The sequence below is a fragment of the Echeneis naucrates genome, chromosome 4, assembly GCF_900963305.1.
Source record: "Echeneis naucrates chromosome 4, fEcheNa1.1, whole genome shotgun sequence".
NCBI lineage: Eukaryota > Metazoa > Chordata > Actinopteri > Carangiformes > Echeneidae > Echeneis > Echeneis naucrates.
Genome location: NC_042514.1, coordinates 536,636 through 552,903, shown reverse-complemented (window position 1 = coordinate 552,903; position 16,268 = coordinate 536,636). Strand labels below are relative to the sequence as shown.

The following is a 16,268-nucleotide window of genomic DNA, read 5'->3' as shown; positions in this document are numbered from 1 at the left end:
ATCATGTTTCTCCCTTTTCACAGTGGAGCTTTTTGCATTTGAAAACTTTAATCCAACAGCATCCCATTCAAATGCGCCAGTTCACTTAATTCCAGTGTTTTATATAACAGCAGAATTACATTTGAATGACGACAGTTCACAGAACCAAACCGGAGTCTCGGTACAGATCAGACTGACCAACAGTCAGGTTTCAGATATTTAACTTGTTTCTGCTGGAGCTTCTGTTCTCTGACCAGATGTGCTGTAGTCGTTACTACTTTTTACTTCTAAGGTCTTTACAGATTTCTGACATGAACATGAACATGACATGTTTATGTATATTTACACTTTTAATAGTTTTCAACAAATTATTCTTGATCAAACCAAAGTCAGCCAGAGCTGACTGTCTGCAGCTGATTTTAACTACCTATAGTTACCTACCAGCTGCAGCTCAGTCTGACTCAAGTTATTAGTTGGCAGAGAAAAGCGCACAATCTCCATGGATAAGCAATTTCAGAAAGGAACTTTTTCTCCCGCTCATGCTCCAAAGCCCCTCGTTCAGTTTCCCAGCACAGTCAAACTGTCACTCACACAGTTTCTTCACATCTATCTGACAACAAAGATCCTCCAGTCTTATGTCAGTTTACACCCTGAATACGGCTGGAGGGAAAATATTTATTCAGTCATTCAGAGCAAATCACAAAAAAGCATGAGGCTGTATCACATTCATTAAACACTTATCATCTATAAGGAAACCAGAAGTGATCAACCTGCGAGCCACTGAGACGTCAGTTGCTTCATCTTCAGATTAAACCACCTGCATCAGCACAGCTGCTCCTTAATCTTGTTTATTCATATATGTGCCGTAAATCATCATATTCATCCCCAATAAATGTAGTCTGAAGCCACACACAGACACACACATACACTCCTGCCTGGCTTTCAGATTTGTCTAGTTGGAGACTGGAGTGCACTTGGGTAGGGCCTCATTTCCATTTTGATTTCTCTTTGCCTTTGTAGTGGTTCATCATCTCCTGTCTGGAGGCCTCGCCGCCCATCGACCCCTCTCTCTTGTCTCCCCCCGCCCCTCCCATCTTCACGCCTTGTTTATCTGTTGGCGTGTTTGCACAGACGGTCACTGACCCATTAACCACGCCAAACCAAGCATTGTCTCATCTCAGTTAAGATTAGAGAACATGGCTCCGGTGACATCTATTCTTGTCAACTGTATAAAATCTGGACTGGAGAGCAGTTGTTCTGCCGCCATAATAATCAGCACAGATACTATATATGGCAGATCCAAGAGACTGACGGAGAATAAAACAGGTGATGGAGTGAGAAGGAGGGAAATTGAGGATATCCACTTGAGTGGATGAATTTACTATCAACAGTGGAGGCAGAAACAGCATGCATATTTCCTTTAAATGCATTTTTGCTGCTGTGTTGTACAACAAAGGAGGCCATGAGATGAAGAGTCAGCGAGTCACAATGAGGCAAGAGACGGGAAAAATGTAAAAGCAGAAGTGTGTAATGTCGCTAATAACAACGTTAGACAGGCAGGGTGAGGGCGGCGGTGTCACAGAGAAAGGTATCCTGAGACCTGAACCACTCCTGCCACTTGATGTGGCTGGATCAGGGTGTTGATTGGATCTCAGCATCCTGCCAGGGTTTCAATCGCCACATCTTTATGACTCTGCTCCACAGCCATGACTGAAAAGCCTTCTGAGACAAACTCTAGAATTTTCAACAGAGCATTACAGGGAAATTCACAGCGATGAATTTTATCTCTACTTTATGAAGCTTGTGCTGTCATGCAGCAGTGTGGGGGCTTTGGGATCATGATCCAGGAACGATCCAGTTTGTGAGCACTCGATCTCTCCACATCAAGTTTCTGCTCTTATGCATTCAAGCACAACCTTGTGTGTGATTGGAGAAATCCTCTTCGGCTGGAGAGCTTCAAGAATTTGAGCACTTTTTTTGTATTTAGCTCTAACAGCGTTAGATCGCCATCAGAAATGCAAGAGTTACGTTCTGTAAAGCAGTGGTTCCATCAGAGAAGAAGAGCTTTCTCTCCATGTGTGCTTCTGTTTGTGGCATAAGAGCAACACTATGTAACTTTTGCACTGAAATGTTCCACCTGTACGAGATAAGAATTGATCAGCAGCCACCGAAGCACAATGGTGGATGGTTTCGATTTGTCTTTGACTTGACCACGACATGCTGTGGTGTCATGCCGGCATCAGCTCGAGCGAGGCAGCCTCCCCGCAGAAGGTCAGAGAGATGACCATGATCTGTCAACACGTGACAGAGGATGGCTCACTCTATTTGTTGGGCAGCAAACTAAATTTACACCTTCATACATTAGCAGTGAAGGTGCCTTTAGTTACCAACACAAACATGTCTTCACATCATATTAATCAGTCTACCTGGACTGAAACCACAGTGAAGCCTGCCAGTTCGTAGATATGTAGCACTCTCTAGGTATCCACTTCATAAAGACCCGGCGCTCTGGGTTCTTTCACTTTTCAGTCTCTGCTATTATCACCTGTGATGTTGTGTTGAGTATGATCTGTAATGTACCTCTGCTTCAAATATTATTTATGCACTTGACAAGGGGTAAAATGAGTTAAAATGATTTATCAACAAAATCTAAATCTAAATGTTTACGTACTTTTAAGGAAAATCTTATTGAATAACAGAGAGCGTACACCTCCTTAGCACATTAGTTAAAATCAATCTAAATTATTATAGAAAAATTAGCTGCCCCTATTCTCAAGAAAATGACAAAACAAAAGACCAACAAACCCCCCTTAAAAATTCACAGTGGGCAATATCATCACACGCACTTATCGACATCTTGGGTCAGTCTGTAATGAGCTTTAGAAAATCACCCAAAAATATAAACCAGTTATAATGTCCTTAATCAGCCTTGAGTGTCTGTAAACACAGCGTCTCCCCGTCCAAATTAAATGTGGATCTGCACAAAAAGCAGACAAAGAAAATTGCAGAGGTGGACGCTAACAAAGCTAATCTGCTTCCTCCTCCCTTATATTACTTAAATGTACCATTTTTGACTCCACCACACTTCTACTTATATTTGCCTTAGAGAAGTCCAGTTAAGCTTTGTCATCGAGCCAATGAGGTTAATATAATCTTTTAAATTCAGATCAGGGGTGTTTTTCTTTGTTTCTGTGGGATTGTTCAACCATTTTAAATTCATTCATTAACGGCAGTATTTCAGTCTGTTTCATGATGAGCAGTCTCACAGGCCGGCGGAAGACACCCGGAGCCGGTCCAACGGCGGCGTCCGTCATACAGCCAGGCTCCTTCGGACTCAGTCCGGTCCTGGTCTGTCCTCAAAGCGTTAGCACACATGCTAACATGCTAGCCGTTAGCTTCGTGCCTCCCGGACCGGACAGCGGGACTACTTTACACTTTAGCTCAGGTCGCTTTGACACCAGAGCTGTTCGGTCAGCCTGAAAAAGTGGGTCTCAGTTTGTCCCGAACGCGGGACCAAATGCACGTGGCTCATTAGTCCTTACATGAATTTTACTGTTGCTATGGCAACAAGTGACCGCTTACATTAGCAGTTGTTAGCTAGTTTAACTCAACCATCTGAACAACAATAACCCGTAAATTCACAATATGGCATATTTAAACAAAATCAACTACTACCAACAGTCACAGTCCTCAAGCTCTGAACTAATATGCTGTCACATGTTAGATTTTCAAAGTTCAAAAAATAACAGCTTCAATCCCTGACAAGCTACGATAGCAGCATTCAGTTCATTTAGGTAACGTTGGAGCATTACCGGGTCGGGAGTTCTGCTCCTCCGAGTTCGGTTCACCGAGACCACTAATCACTCCACAGCGCACTGTGCAGGGAGCTGGTCGTTTTGTTGTGGTGTGCCAATGTTTCGCGACAAAATGCAACGCACTCAAAGTATCCCACAAGGCATTGTGAAAAGTAGTGAATAGTCAATGCTCACTAACCAAGCAAGATATCCCATGATGCATTGTGCTTGCAGCAACAATTGATGGATTTGACAGATGACAGATGAGAGGCACGAGTTACACATGTTGTGGCGGCAAAATACAGAAAATAATGGTGAGCAAGTTTATTCCAGCTTGTTTTACCACACATGTCAAAAGCAAGGCAATTAAACGTACTGTTTTCACGAATGTAAAGAGCATTAGCATCGTGCACAACACAGTATAATCAGACAGTCAAGTAACATTAGATTACAATTAAAAACTGGTGCCTAAGAGCCAAGAGAATAGAAAATAAAAATAAAATAAGAGACCAAATATGAGAATAAAAATTGCAGTGCAGTGCAAGATTATCAAAAGCCTCTAACAAAATAGCAGCGATAAGCAGAACAGTTTTATTTCTGTCTTTAGTTGGGTACATTTTAATTTCGTGACAGCAATGACGCAATTAACGGCACCAAAAGTAGTGTCCGAAAGCGATTGTTCATTTTGTGAACGAGTTCACTCCATAGTCCACTACATTCATCTCCCTATATAGGGCGGAGGGAGTGAGGGGGTGGTGACCAATCAGCTCTCTGGGAAAAATGGCCTGTCCAGTTCTCGGCCAGAGAACCGAGACAGGAGCTCTGGAGTTAACCTGTTTGATTGTCCAGACGAGATAGACGGACGAGATAGACGAATTTAAATAAATTTATAAAGAGTTTGGTCTAGACCTGCTCTATATGTAAAGTGCCTTGATGTAACTTTGTTATGATTTGGCGCTATACAAATAAATCTGATTTGATTTGATTTGATTTGACTTACTCCTGAGTCCCCCTTTGTCCAACTGGGGGATTATATGATAGTATAATCCCGGTAATTTACACATTTAAAGAGATTTTTTTTCCAGCATTCTTTGCGGTTCCTGGCGGCTGTAACCATGTTACTTTTTGTATGAATCATCGATTTATAGAATTCATATTGTCTTCATATTATAGTTTTCGCTCCTTGTGTCTTCCCCATGGTCCGATCGGTCGTACAGAGCAAACACCTCCCCTTTATTGCCGGCTGCATTCTGTCTTTAATCCCTGGTTTTATTTACTGCTGTTAAATATAAATGAGGATGAAGTGTTCAGCCCACAAACTGCAAATCTCAGTGAGACAGACCGGATCGGATGAGAGGTGATTCAGTGCATCAGCCATGAGTATCATGGAGGCAGAGCTCTGTGGGAGTATCAGGCCTTTTCTGACACTGGGGGACAGAAATGAATCTGTCTTGTCTCCATCTATTTACTTTCCTTACACAGGGTTTATGTTGTTGTTGTTTTTTTTTTAATCACCACACATTCTCCTCCTTTCCGTGGCGTCTCTATCTTCACCCCCTCTTTCTCCACGAATGGACCCAATTAGGTCGAGAGACAAAAAAGGGCAAACGCCCTTTGTTAAGTGTCAGCGCTTCATCAATGATGCAGAGTGCTGATGACCTGTAGCTTATGGGTATGTTACAGAGTCAATAGGCCTGTGAGGCAGGGGGGGACGAAGGGCTGCAAATGGGCTGGAAAAGAATCTGTTAGTCTGCGAGTCCTGGAGGTGCTTCAACAATGGATAAGAAAAAAATTAGCTGCTGTGGTGATACATCTTTAATGGCACTTTATGGACTCTGTCTTCAGCTGAAACAATTGAACCATTCTAGCGGGGACAGGGTAATATACCAAAAAAAGGAAGAGGGCTGCTGCGTCTGTGGCAATGGAGGAGAAGACTGAAGAAAGAGAAAGACAAAGGGGGGGGGGGGTCAGCTCAGCTAAAGGAAAAATATGATTTGGTGCAAGCGTTAACTTGATTAAAAAGTTGTTCCGGTTGCAGGAGGAATGAAGTTATGCAGCCATCCATAACTGAAGAACACCAACAGATTGCCTGGCTCCCAGCTCATGTAATTGTTCCAAGGCTTGGAGGGAAAAAATGGTGTTTTCATCCAAGGAATGACATAAATAGCATTTGCAATACGACGTGTACTATGAATTAATGAACAAATGGTCTTTTACAGTGTCCGTTGGTTCTTTTCCAAGGTTGACGCTGAATAAATGAAGATCAAACACACTTCAGACTCTCTGTTATTCCTCCACTTCTTGGCCGCAGTCAGTCGAAGGTACGAGCTCTACTGCAGATAAGTGATGTGGCAAATCAACAAGTGAGAGATGGTGCCAAGAGTGAAGATGACTCCACAGCAAAAATCATCCATCTCCAATTGCGTTGATATTTGGTGTCTCTGTTAGAACGGCTCATTTATTCTCCTTTCAGAAAGCAGCCAACACTGAAATCTCATAAACTTCATCCTTTTTTTCCGACTCATGACATCAGTTACATGTTCATTCATTCTAGGAACACGATCCCTAAATTCCTGGTCCGTGCTTCCTTTGGTTGGACTTTTTCCTTCTGTAGAGCGAGTTGGATTCTGTACAGACTGTAAGACCTCTGAGACATGAATGCCATCTGAAATATTTTGATGTATTTATGAAATTGACATTAAATTATTGAAATAAAATGTTCTCCTTTTCTTCACTAAATAAATGCAGGTGACTGCAGGGTTTGTTTCAAAAGCTCCTTTCTTAATTAATTCTGTGAGTGCATAATTACACTCTTGGAGAAAAAGGCTAAAAACTATGAAAAAAGTAATTTACTTTTGCATGACCCAAATGTCAATTACTAACATTCATCCTTTTGGATTCAAATTTTACTGTTTTGTGATTTTATATGTTACAATATTCCACAAGCAAAATAGACTTTTGTCATTATTTTAAAACTTTCTTCATGTTTGGCTGCAATTAAGTACAAAAATAAAATGTAGATCACTTTATAAACTAGTGAAATCTGGATATTGGTTGTTATGTTCCCACCAAACACTCATCAAATTGTGGTTGACCAAAAAGAAAGTTATGTTTTTGTAATGTCCTTCTTTGATATTGATCATTTGTAGATCTAGACACAAACATTTTAGAGGTCCATTTGTTTCAGAGAGGAGGAGACTTCAACAGGAAGGCTTCGACTCCACTGACAGGAAAGATGGTGAAGACAACAACTCCCATAATCCCACACTGCTTCATGACATCCACTTGGATTACTCAGATTACATATTGTACCTTTAGACCACTGATAAGTTTCCTCTGTGAAAATGAGCGACAGTTCCTGTGAGGAACAAGTTTTGGTGGCAGAAATGTGACAGGAGTTGGCGTGTGATCAAAGTGTGACAGCTACGTCAGTAAGTCTTCTTGAAGGAGGTGAAGAGGTGGAGGGGATCAATGCCACTGAATCAATCCGCAGCGTGAGGGAGGAGGCCGGGGTGAAGAGATCGCAGAGGGGGGACTTTGACTGGGAGAGAACGGTAGGTGGGCCACTATTAACCACGAGAACAAGAAGGCTGCCGGGGCCTTCGATCAGTCCCAACGGCAGTCAAGAGTAGCTCGATGGAGCTCTCTGAGGGCAAGAGGAAGATGCTCAGGAAAATCAAAGGAAGGTGAAAGTCAAAGGAGTCAAAGTGTCATGAACAGCTGTCACAGCCTCCGTCAGCCAAAGTGGAGACTATAAAAAGATGTTGTGGCATTAGAACAACATTTAGTTGATTGTTGGATCCAGAAAGAGATTCATAAAAAAGTCTAAATAAAGAAATGAAACCTCCAGACACAAAGGTCAAAGGTCAGCCACAGACAGATGGAGCTCTGACTGTTGAAAGAGTTTCTGCCTGGCGTTAAAGTCTGTATCAATGGTGTTGCGTTATGAAAGAGATTATTTCGGAAGGGAAGAACTAAAACGTGCTGGTTTGCTGTGAATTTGATGTGGTTTGAAGACTGAACAGTTCTCGTTCTTGATGTGTCTCCGCTCTCAGTATCAGTAGCCCATCAGCCTCGGAGCTGGTTCAAAAACTCAACTTTGAAGTTTGTCTGTCGGCCATCTTGAAAAATTTTTAAGGAGGTGAAGGTGGAGCCGACCTGCTCTGTACTCCATTCTGATTGGCTTGTACAGTTGTACTTTGTGTACACACACACAGCCTCCTCGCCTCCTCCGTCCTGTCTCTGCTCCTTGTGGGAGGAGGGGGGGGGACACAGATGGGAGGAGAGGTCAAACCAGCAGTCACAGTGTGACAGTAAAAATCATCTAACTCATTTGCATTAAACTAAATAGCTGTAATCATGAAGGTGAAGCCGGTCTAATCTCTGACAAGAACAGTGAGTGACAACATTAAAGTAAAACATTTCTCATCTATGGATCATTTGGGTCCATACCTGATGGTCAAGTGTGACGAGGTTAGTTTAAAACCACTGGACCACAGGGTCAGGGGTCAAGGCGGGACCATGTGGTCTGGTCCAACTGGTCCTACTGTAGCTGAGTCTGCTGAAGAACTTCACAGAGTTCAGATCCACAGAGACTCCACCTCGCATTTTACAGGACTTAAGGATCTTGGTCCAGCTCCCAGAGCCCAGAGTGTTTGTTCCATGCAGCCAGTTCATTCAGTGTAATTAACAGGCTGCTGTTCCACTTTCACACCCTCAGATACTCAAAGTCTACAGGATGCTCCATCTGAGGCCTCACATGTCCAATTTCCTCTGTGCGGACACGACGGACAGCAGCTGTGCATGTGCTCCTCCAAGTGGACAAGACTGAAGTGTATGAAGGGACGTGATAAAAAAAAATAAGAGGAAGCAAAAATGTACAAAGTCAACTTAATGAATAAGAATCATGAGAGAAGCAAGTGGAACATACAAAAGCAGGAATAAAAAAAAGATTTTCCTCAGTGGGAGGTGAAGGCCTGGTCTGAAGGAGTTGGAGGAACTGGAAGGATTCCTGATGGAGCCGTCCAGCCAGCTTTTTTTCCATCCTACTCAAGAATGATCTCTGTCAGAGTTACACCCACACACTGCGGTGTTGGCGATAATGCCCCAAACTGTGCTTCAATTTAAAACAGTCATCCTTCCATCTCTGCCTACATCTACCTACAGAGATCTGTCTGTTTCTTTGTCCGAGTGCGTAAAGAATTCAACATTATGTAAGACGTGGAGCACGCTGTCACAGCGGCTCTCTCTGAGGTCCTGGGGCCTCCACAGACGTCCTGTTTGGGTTCATTGGTGACTCTAAACTGTCCGTCGGTCTGAGCGGTTGTTGGTCTGTCCAGGGTGACCCCGCCCCTCCAGAACCCCACCTGATACAGAAACAGATGAATTTAAGATGTGTCGTGTCCTCGTTATGCCACAACGGTTCATGTTCTTAGAAATGATTCAGAATAGAAATAATCTATTTAATATGTTACTGAGCCTAATTTTCATCAAGTGAGCCGTTCCAGCTACTTTTAACTTTGATCATGAGTCATTAGCTTCCGAAAAACTCACGTCCGTACTTGTTTGAAATTCCAGTAACTTATTCCAAAAAAACTGTCTTTAGTCAAATGAACTGAACTGTGAGAAAAGAAAATGAAACTTTATCTACACTGCAGCAGATTTTGTGTCGTAGAGAGAAAAGTAAAAGACCTTCAGACTCTAAACCAGATGAGATTCCTTGTTGCTTCCAGCAGATGTTTCCCAGTTTTCGACATAGAAGTATGAGTCACACAATGTCACCCTCCCTCCAAAGAGCCTTTTCACTGTTAACGTGATCTCCTTCCTGGCAGACTGCAGGAAAATGTTCATGAATATATAAAGTGAACATTTACATAATGTATATCCAATTGATTGAAAAAGAAAACTACACATTTATTACACATGTAAACACAAAGTGTTGAAACCGAACATGGATGCGTATGAGGAGGTTTTGTTACACTGACACAAACTGGCCTTTGTTAAAGTGAAGGAGCTCAAACTGAGTGAGAACGACCACTGATTTGAGTTGATTTGATTCCATTTCATTCTCAGATGGACTCTTTCCTGCTTTGCTTCTCTAAATGCTGAAATTATCCTGTGAAAACACAAAAATAACAAAAAATCCACATAGTTTTTGTGTGATGTCACAGCAACAGTACTGAGGTCTGTTGTTGGTTTAGACCAGAGGTGTCCTGGATGTTTCCTGATTCAAAAGAGTGTCTCCTGATCAGACCTCAGCAGAGCTGGATGACGAGCTGATCATTTGAATCAGGTGTGTTGGAGCAGGAATCATCTAAAACATGCAGGATGTTTTAATCAGGATGATGAGATGATTTTTAGTGTGTCTCTCCGCAGCAGCCTGTCCCCCCTCCCTGAGCACTGAAGATTCCTCCTGATGTGTTCGGCCTTCAGCCTTTAACAAAGAGTGTGCATTAGAATAAACTCTGCTCGATACTAACAGATGCGCTCGAATGGCGCTCTCACTCGTCCGGAGGCCGGTCTTTATGAAACTGCTTCTTTCTCTTAATGGAAATAAAAGAGCTTCTTCCCGGGGAGCAGCAGTCACCTGAACGCCGGCGCTCCATTTGTCTTTACCTCCTCTCTAATAGTCGTGTCACATTCATCTGCATACTGAGAAGATCCATTAGAAATACAAACAGGAAGCCTGTGGGCTTAAATATACACACATATACACAAACATGCACACTTTAGAGATAACACAAGTGCATGCGCGCTCACACACAGAGGGGGGTCATCACTTTCCCTTAGGAGTAACAAGGAAGCAATCTCTTTGTACAGGCAGATGTAATTTCCGTTCCCATTTCCTCTGCACGGACAGCAATTACTGATCCTCAGCCAGCCGCTGATAGAAGCTAATATTGCACCGATATGATAATCATTGGCTTATTGGACAGCACATTAGAAGGCTGTTTGGACGTCGAGGCAAAAGGGACAGATGGGGGGAAGTAGAACAGGCCACCACCACACACACACTGAATTGCACACAGATGGGCTCACACACACACACATAAATACACATACTTTCACACCGAGGACTCACACGCTTGTCCATCTTCTATACTGCACTCTTCATCTCTTCTCCTTTCTTCTTCTCTGCTTACTTCATCCAGAGTGCACCAATGAAAATCACAGCTATTAGTGTAAACAGTCTTGACTACGGGTTTCACTGTCTGCAGCTTTCTGCACAACTTTCCCCCGAGACAGAGATAGAGGGAGGCGGGCGAAGATGTGAAACTTCAGAGACGGAGCAGATAGGGGAGACAAAGAGGTGCTGGAGTCGGAGGAGAGATCAAATCAGGGAGAAAAAATTGAGAGGCAAGAAATCAGCAGATAACGAGGACGGATGAATGAGATGATTATGTACAGAGTTTATATATCCATGTCTGTGTGCGCCCAGGACTTCTGAGAGGTTGGACGTGTGCAACAACACACGTGACGGCCCTCAGTGTGTGGCACACTGCTGCTCGGGGTGTGTGTGTGTGTGTCTGAGAGCAGGAGTGTGAAATAAGGACGTCTTAACAAGTTCAGCGTGTAAACAGTCACACTCGTGTTGTTGGTGGATGGATTTCATTCTCATTAGGAGCTCAGCGGGGAGCAGCAAACAGCTGCCTCATGGAGGGAACACTCAGCGTTTGTGCTGCAGAGCCGGTGTGACCCAGAGTCTCTGTGCCTCAGACAGAGGCCTTTATATTCCTTTATTTACTCCTTTATTTTATTCTAAATTGACCTCTGTGAGCGGCTGCAGATGAGTGCATTTAACAGAAACAAGCTGTCTGAAGAAAAATACTGAAAGTTTGAGCAGCTCTTTCGTTGCCCTGGATGCTGTAGGTGCATTACTGCGCTCACAGATTTTCCTAAATGAGGACCTTTCTGGAGTGAACTGCTACTGGGCTTTTCATCACGGCATTTTGGATCCCTCACTGCGCTCATTATGGCTCGTTTTCAAACCTTTGCTTCCAGTTTATGTCGCCAGAGGTTTCATAGACTTCCACAGCAGTTCTGCAGGTCAAGGAAACACTTCTGGATGTTGATTATGCATGAAGACAAATGCAGTTCTGCCGAATATTGCCCAATACGTGGATAGGGAATCTATTAACACAAATGGTTGAAATATATGCAAAATGTTGACTGTATCTTTGCTGCCTTGACCGCCTCTATTATTATCAAGGGCTTCATTTGGTCCTGCATTAGTTCCGTTTCTTAAAAAAATACACATCAGTGCGACTTCTTAGTGAAATGGTCGGCAGATGTCAGTCCTCCACTCTCTCTGGCAAAATCAAATAAAGGAACAAAAATGACCAAAAAATGTCTTAAATACAAATCCATCACAATGAAATGACAACATCTCAAACTCGCCTTAAACGGCAGCGACTCTGTGCTTGTTGAATGTGAGGTTCAGATCCGGTCTCAGATCCGGTTCAGTGTCCCGGCAGGGTAGAGCCACTTGGCTCAATAATTGAGAATCCATGAAGTACTGTATGTTCACAGCAACTGTCAACTATTAACCTTAGTAATTTGAGTTTATAATTTGAATGTTCTCTCGCTGCTTCGCACCCACCAGGCTGCTGAGTGACACTTGAGGGGGCCGGAGAGGCGGTGAGCAGACAGGCTGACCAGATGGCTGCCGTGGCTTTGTACCACCAGAGACACTTCGGTGGAAAAGTGGAGGCGATGACGCCCCACAAAAGCATGAAGAGAAGCTTGCACTTCAGCTTCTGCTCTGAACTGGGCTGCAGCATTATACAGCGTTAGACCTGCGGACACTTCAATTCAAAATAGATCTTGTTTTGGTTTAACTGCAGCAATTTGGGGTTAAAATGAGCTCAGAACAGAGTAATAATCAGGAAAAGTGGCCAATTTTCCAGCTACTCTCCCAATGAAATTTGGTTAATGTTGGACTCAAAATTGACTATATTTGATGCATCTCTTCATCTTCCACTTGAAGCTGCTGCATTGTCATGAGTCCACTGCTGAATTTGACTGTTCAGCCATAATAGCTCAGCCAGCTGCCAAAGAGCAACCGTTTTTAAAATAGTTTCACAAATCACCATAAATGTACATCTCTGCTTCGGGCTCCAGAAACGCTCCTACAACCAGAGCTGAACTTGGGATCTCTGAGTAATGGGGTGGTTTCATAACCACGAGCAGCCCAATATCCTCCAATATCCCTGGGGATTACTTTAGATATTCCCTAAATACAACCACTCAGTAATTGCTGTGTGTAGAAATGATAAAAGTGAGAAGATGAATTCTTAACCGGGGGCACTGATGCAGCTTTCCTGTTTCCTGTTTCCTTTGTTGTTCCCTGAGATGCAGGAAACTTAATGTTGGAAACTCAGAGATGCATTTCTCACATTATGAGGGCTTTAAATAATGAACAGCTGTTTCTTCTAATTTGTCCATTCGTGGTGTATTTTCCCAGAAAGTGAGACCTGAAACTCCTTTACTGAGCTAATAAATCAGAGGAAGAAGGACATTTTCCTATTGATTTCAACAGACAATACGAATACTAAGCACGATAAAGGGACGGCCTCAATGGCCAGATGATAGAATGAATGTTTAAAGCTCTTCACATTATAAACCCACAGTCCAGGTCCAGGTTTGGAGACACAACGAGGGAGGTTCGGAGCAGCCAGGTCATACTTCCATCCCACAACTCTCATTTTAAGAAACCTGAAATAAGATGAGGGAAAATTACTCTTCACAATTAAAGCCTGTTCAACACAGTTCAAACACAGTGTGATGTTTTAAAAAGTGCAGACAGCGACAAATTCTCATGAGCTGCAATTATGAAGAGCGGCTTCGTCAGGAAATAGTCAGAAGTGAAGTTCAGAGTGGCCGTCGAAGATCTCACTCCTCGGTGACCCAGCAGCGTTAATTCAGTTCACGGTCAAATCCTTCTGAAGAGCGGCCTGCTGTGATGGTCCGTATAATGAGTTCATATTGAGAGCAGAAGAAAGGAGACGGAGAACACAAGAGACTAAACAGGAAATAGATCATTTCTGAGCTGTTACATCTTCATTAAGCTATTCATTGCTCATCCTCCACCTTGTTTGGTCTTTCATAGGGTTCCTCTCCCTTGTGATTATTCTGCCCTCCCGTTCTTTATCTTATCAGTTCTGTGCAGGTGTTCTATGGCACTCCTGGAAAGTTAATTTGATTATCAAGTATTCGTGTCCACAGTATTTTCTTTCTACTTTTTGCTTCTCTCTGATTCCCAGATGGCCATTTTTGTTGAACAATGTCAAACTGCTGGAGCAGAATCGGTTCCCTTCAGGCTTCCTTTCATAAATGACTGAGGAGGATTTTAACTGGAGCCGTCAAAATAGGCAAATGACAAATGTGAAATCTGAGAGTTTCAGCAGATTCTGTCACGTCGACGTCAACTGCTTTGAATCTTCATTCTCACGTTACAGCAGCTGATATATCTGCTCTTCGACTGGACGACTTGTGCAGATCACAGAGTTGGTGTTTCACCTTCAACATGGCGAAAGGGGTGGTGAGGTCAGGATGAGGTCCAGCCCCGTGAGGAGGCCGAATCAATCAATACATGAAGCTGCAGCCGGTCGGAAAATTGTTGCTAATCATGTGCATCTATTTATGGCTTCAGTTTTATCACTTTGATTTACAGTCAATAAGATGAGGAGCTGCTGAAGGATGTTCATGAATAATTCAAAAGTTTGTGGCTGTAAATCAACCTTTGTAAACCTGAAAATGTGCACGAGGAATTCAAGTCCGATCTGTAGAAAAGGTTCATGAGCTGATCATATTTATGGATCTTCTAACTGGGAACTTCCTCCCTGTTTAATATCAGGAGTGGAGGCAGGTGTGTGTGTGTGGGGGGGGGGGGGGGGGGGACCAGCTGATCATCATCATCCTTATCATCATGACATTAAACCTGGTTGTGGCCACACAGAGACACACACACACACACACACATACACACACAGAGACACACACACACAGACACACACAGAGACACAGACACACAGACACACACACACACACACACACATACACACACAGAGACACACACACACAGACACACAGAGACACACACACAGAGACACACACAGACACACACAGAGACACACACACAGAGACACACACAGAGACACACACAGAGACACACACACACATACACACACAGAGACACACACAGAGACACACACACACACATACACACACAGAGACACACACACAGAGACACACACAGACACACACAGAGACACACACACACACACACACATACACACACAGAGACACACACACACAGACACACACAGACACACATACACACAGAGACACACACACACACACACAGACACACACACACACACAGACACAGACACACACACACACACACACACACACACACACACACACACACAGACACACACACACACACACACACACAGACACACAGACACACACAGAGACACAGACACACACACACACACACACAGACACACACACACACACACACACACACACAGACACACACACACAGACACACACACACACACACACACACACACACACACACACAGAGACACAGACACACACACACACACAGACACACACACACACACACACAGACACACACACACACACACACACAGACACACACACACAGACACACACACACACACACACACACAGACACACACACACAGACACACACACACACACACAGACACACACACACCACCACCACCTCTGGTTTCACACAGGTGTGTTTGGTGTATTTCGGTGAACTCCCTGACGTGGGGAGAAACTGTTGGTGTGTGGAGGGTTCTGTCTGTGCAGCCGAGGAACGAGGATCCAGTCATGTCAAAAAAAAAAAAAGGTTTGTAACACACCTGTGTGTGTGCTGCTCCTAATGAAACAAGCATAAATGTCTCTTCAGTCCGTGGCTTATTTGTTTATTACTGTAAAACCATTTTATCTCACAGATAAACCGATGATGAACACCAGAGGAGCCAGTGGAGAGAAAACACTGGTTCAGTTAAAACACCCTCCCTCTGATATTTCTGATGAAATTCCAGATATTGTTCATGAAGCATTTATATATCGGTTAAAGTGGGGAATCCATGGGTTTGAACAAAGAGGGTCCATCTCAATCTGTTCTTTTGACAGACTGAGAAATGGAAAGTGAAGGACCATCTCCTTTCAGCAGATGGTGAAAGGAGAGATAGCCAGTAACAGCTGACAAAACAAGCTGCCATTAATTTCCATTCAATCATACATCACACAAAGTCGGCATCACTCAAACATCAAATCTAATTCGACTGCAGCAGAAAGCACTTATGAAAATATGCGTACCGTGCTTGACTCCTCTCAGCCCTGCTGATATCAGCTCAGTCGTGTGTGCAGCTGTTTCCAGAAATGTTTCTTATAAATCAACTGCTCCTTTCACTGAAATGTCAGCATGTTGATTTGGTCCTTTGGATT

The 16,268-nt window shown here is 43.4% G+C and overlaps 1 protein-coding gene across 1 annotated transcript in view; it reads left to right on the top strand.

The window, feature by feature from the left end:
• The first annotated feature begins 2,196 nt into the window (after window positions 1-2,196).
• The window catches only part of LOC115042019 (keratin-associated protein 4-6-like), a 53,764-nt gene continuing 39,692 nt past the window's right edge, over window positions 2,197-16,268 (top strand). The window contains 1 exon segment of the mRNA XM_029500014.1: window positions 2,197-2,250. Coding sequence (XP_029355874.1) covers window positions 2,197-2,250 — 54 coding nt within the window.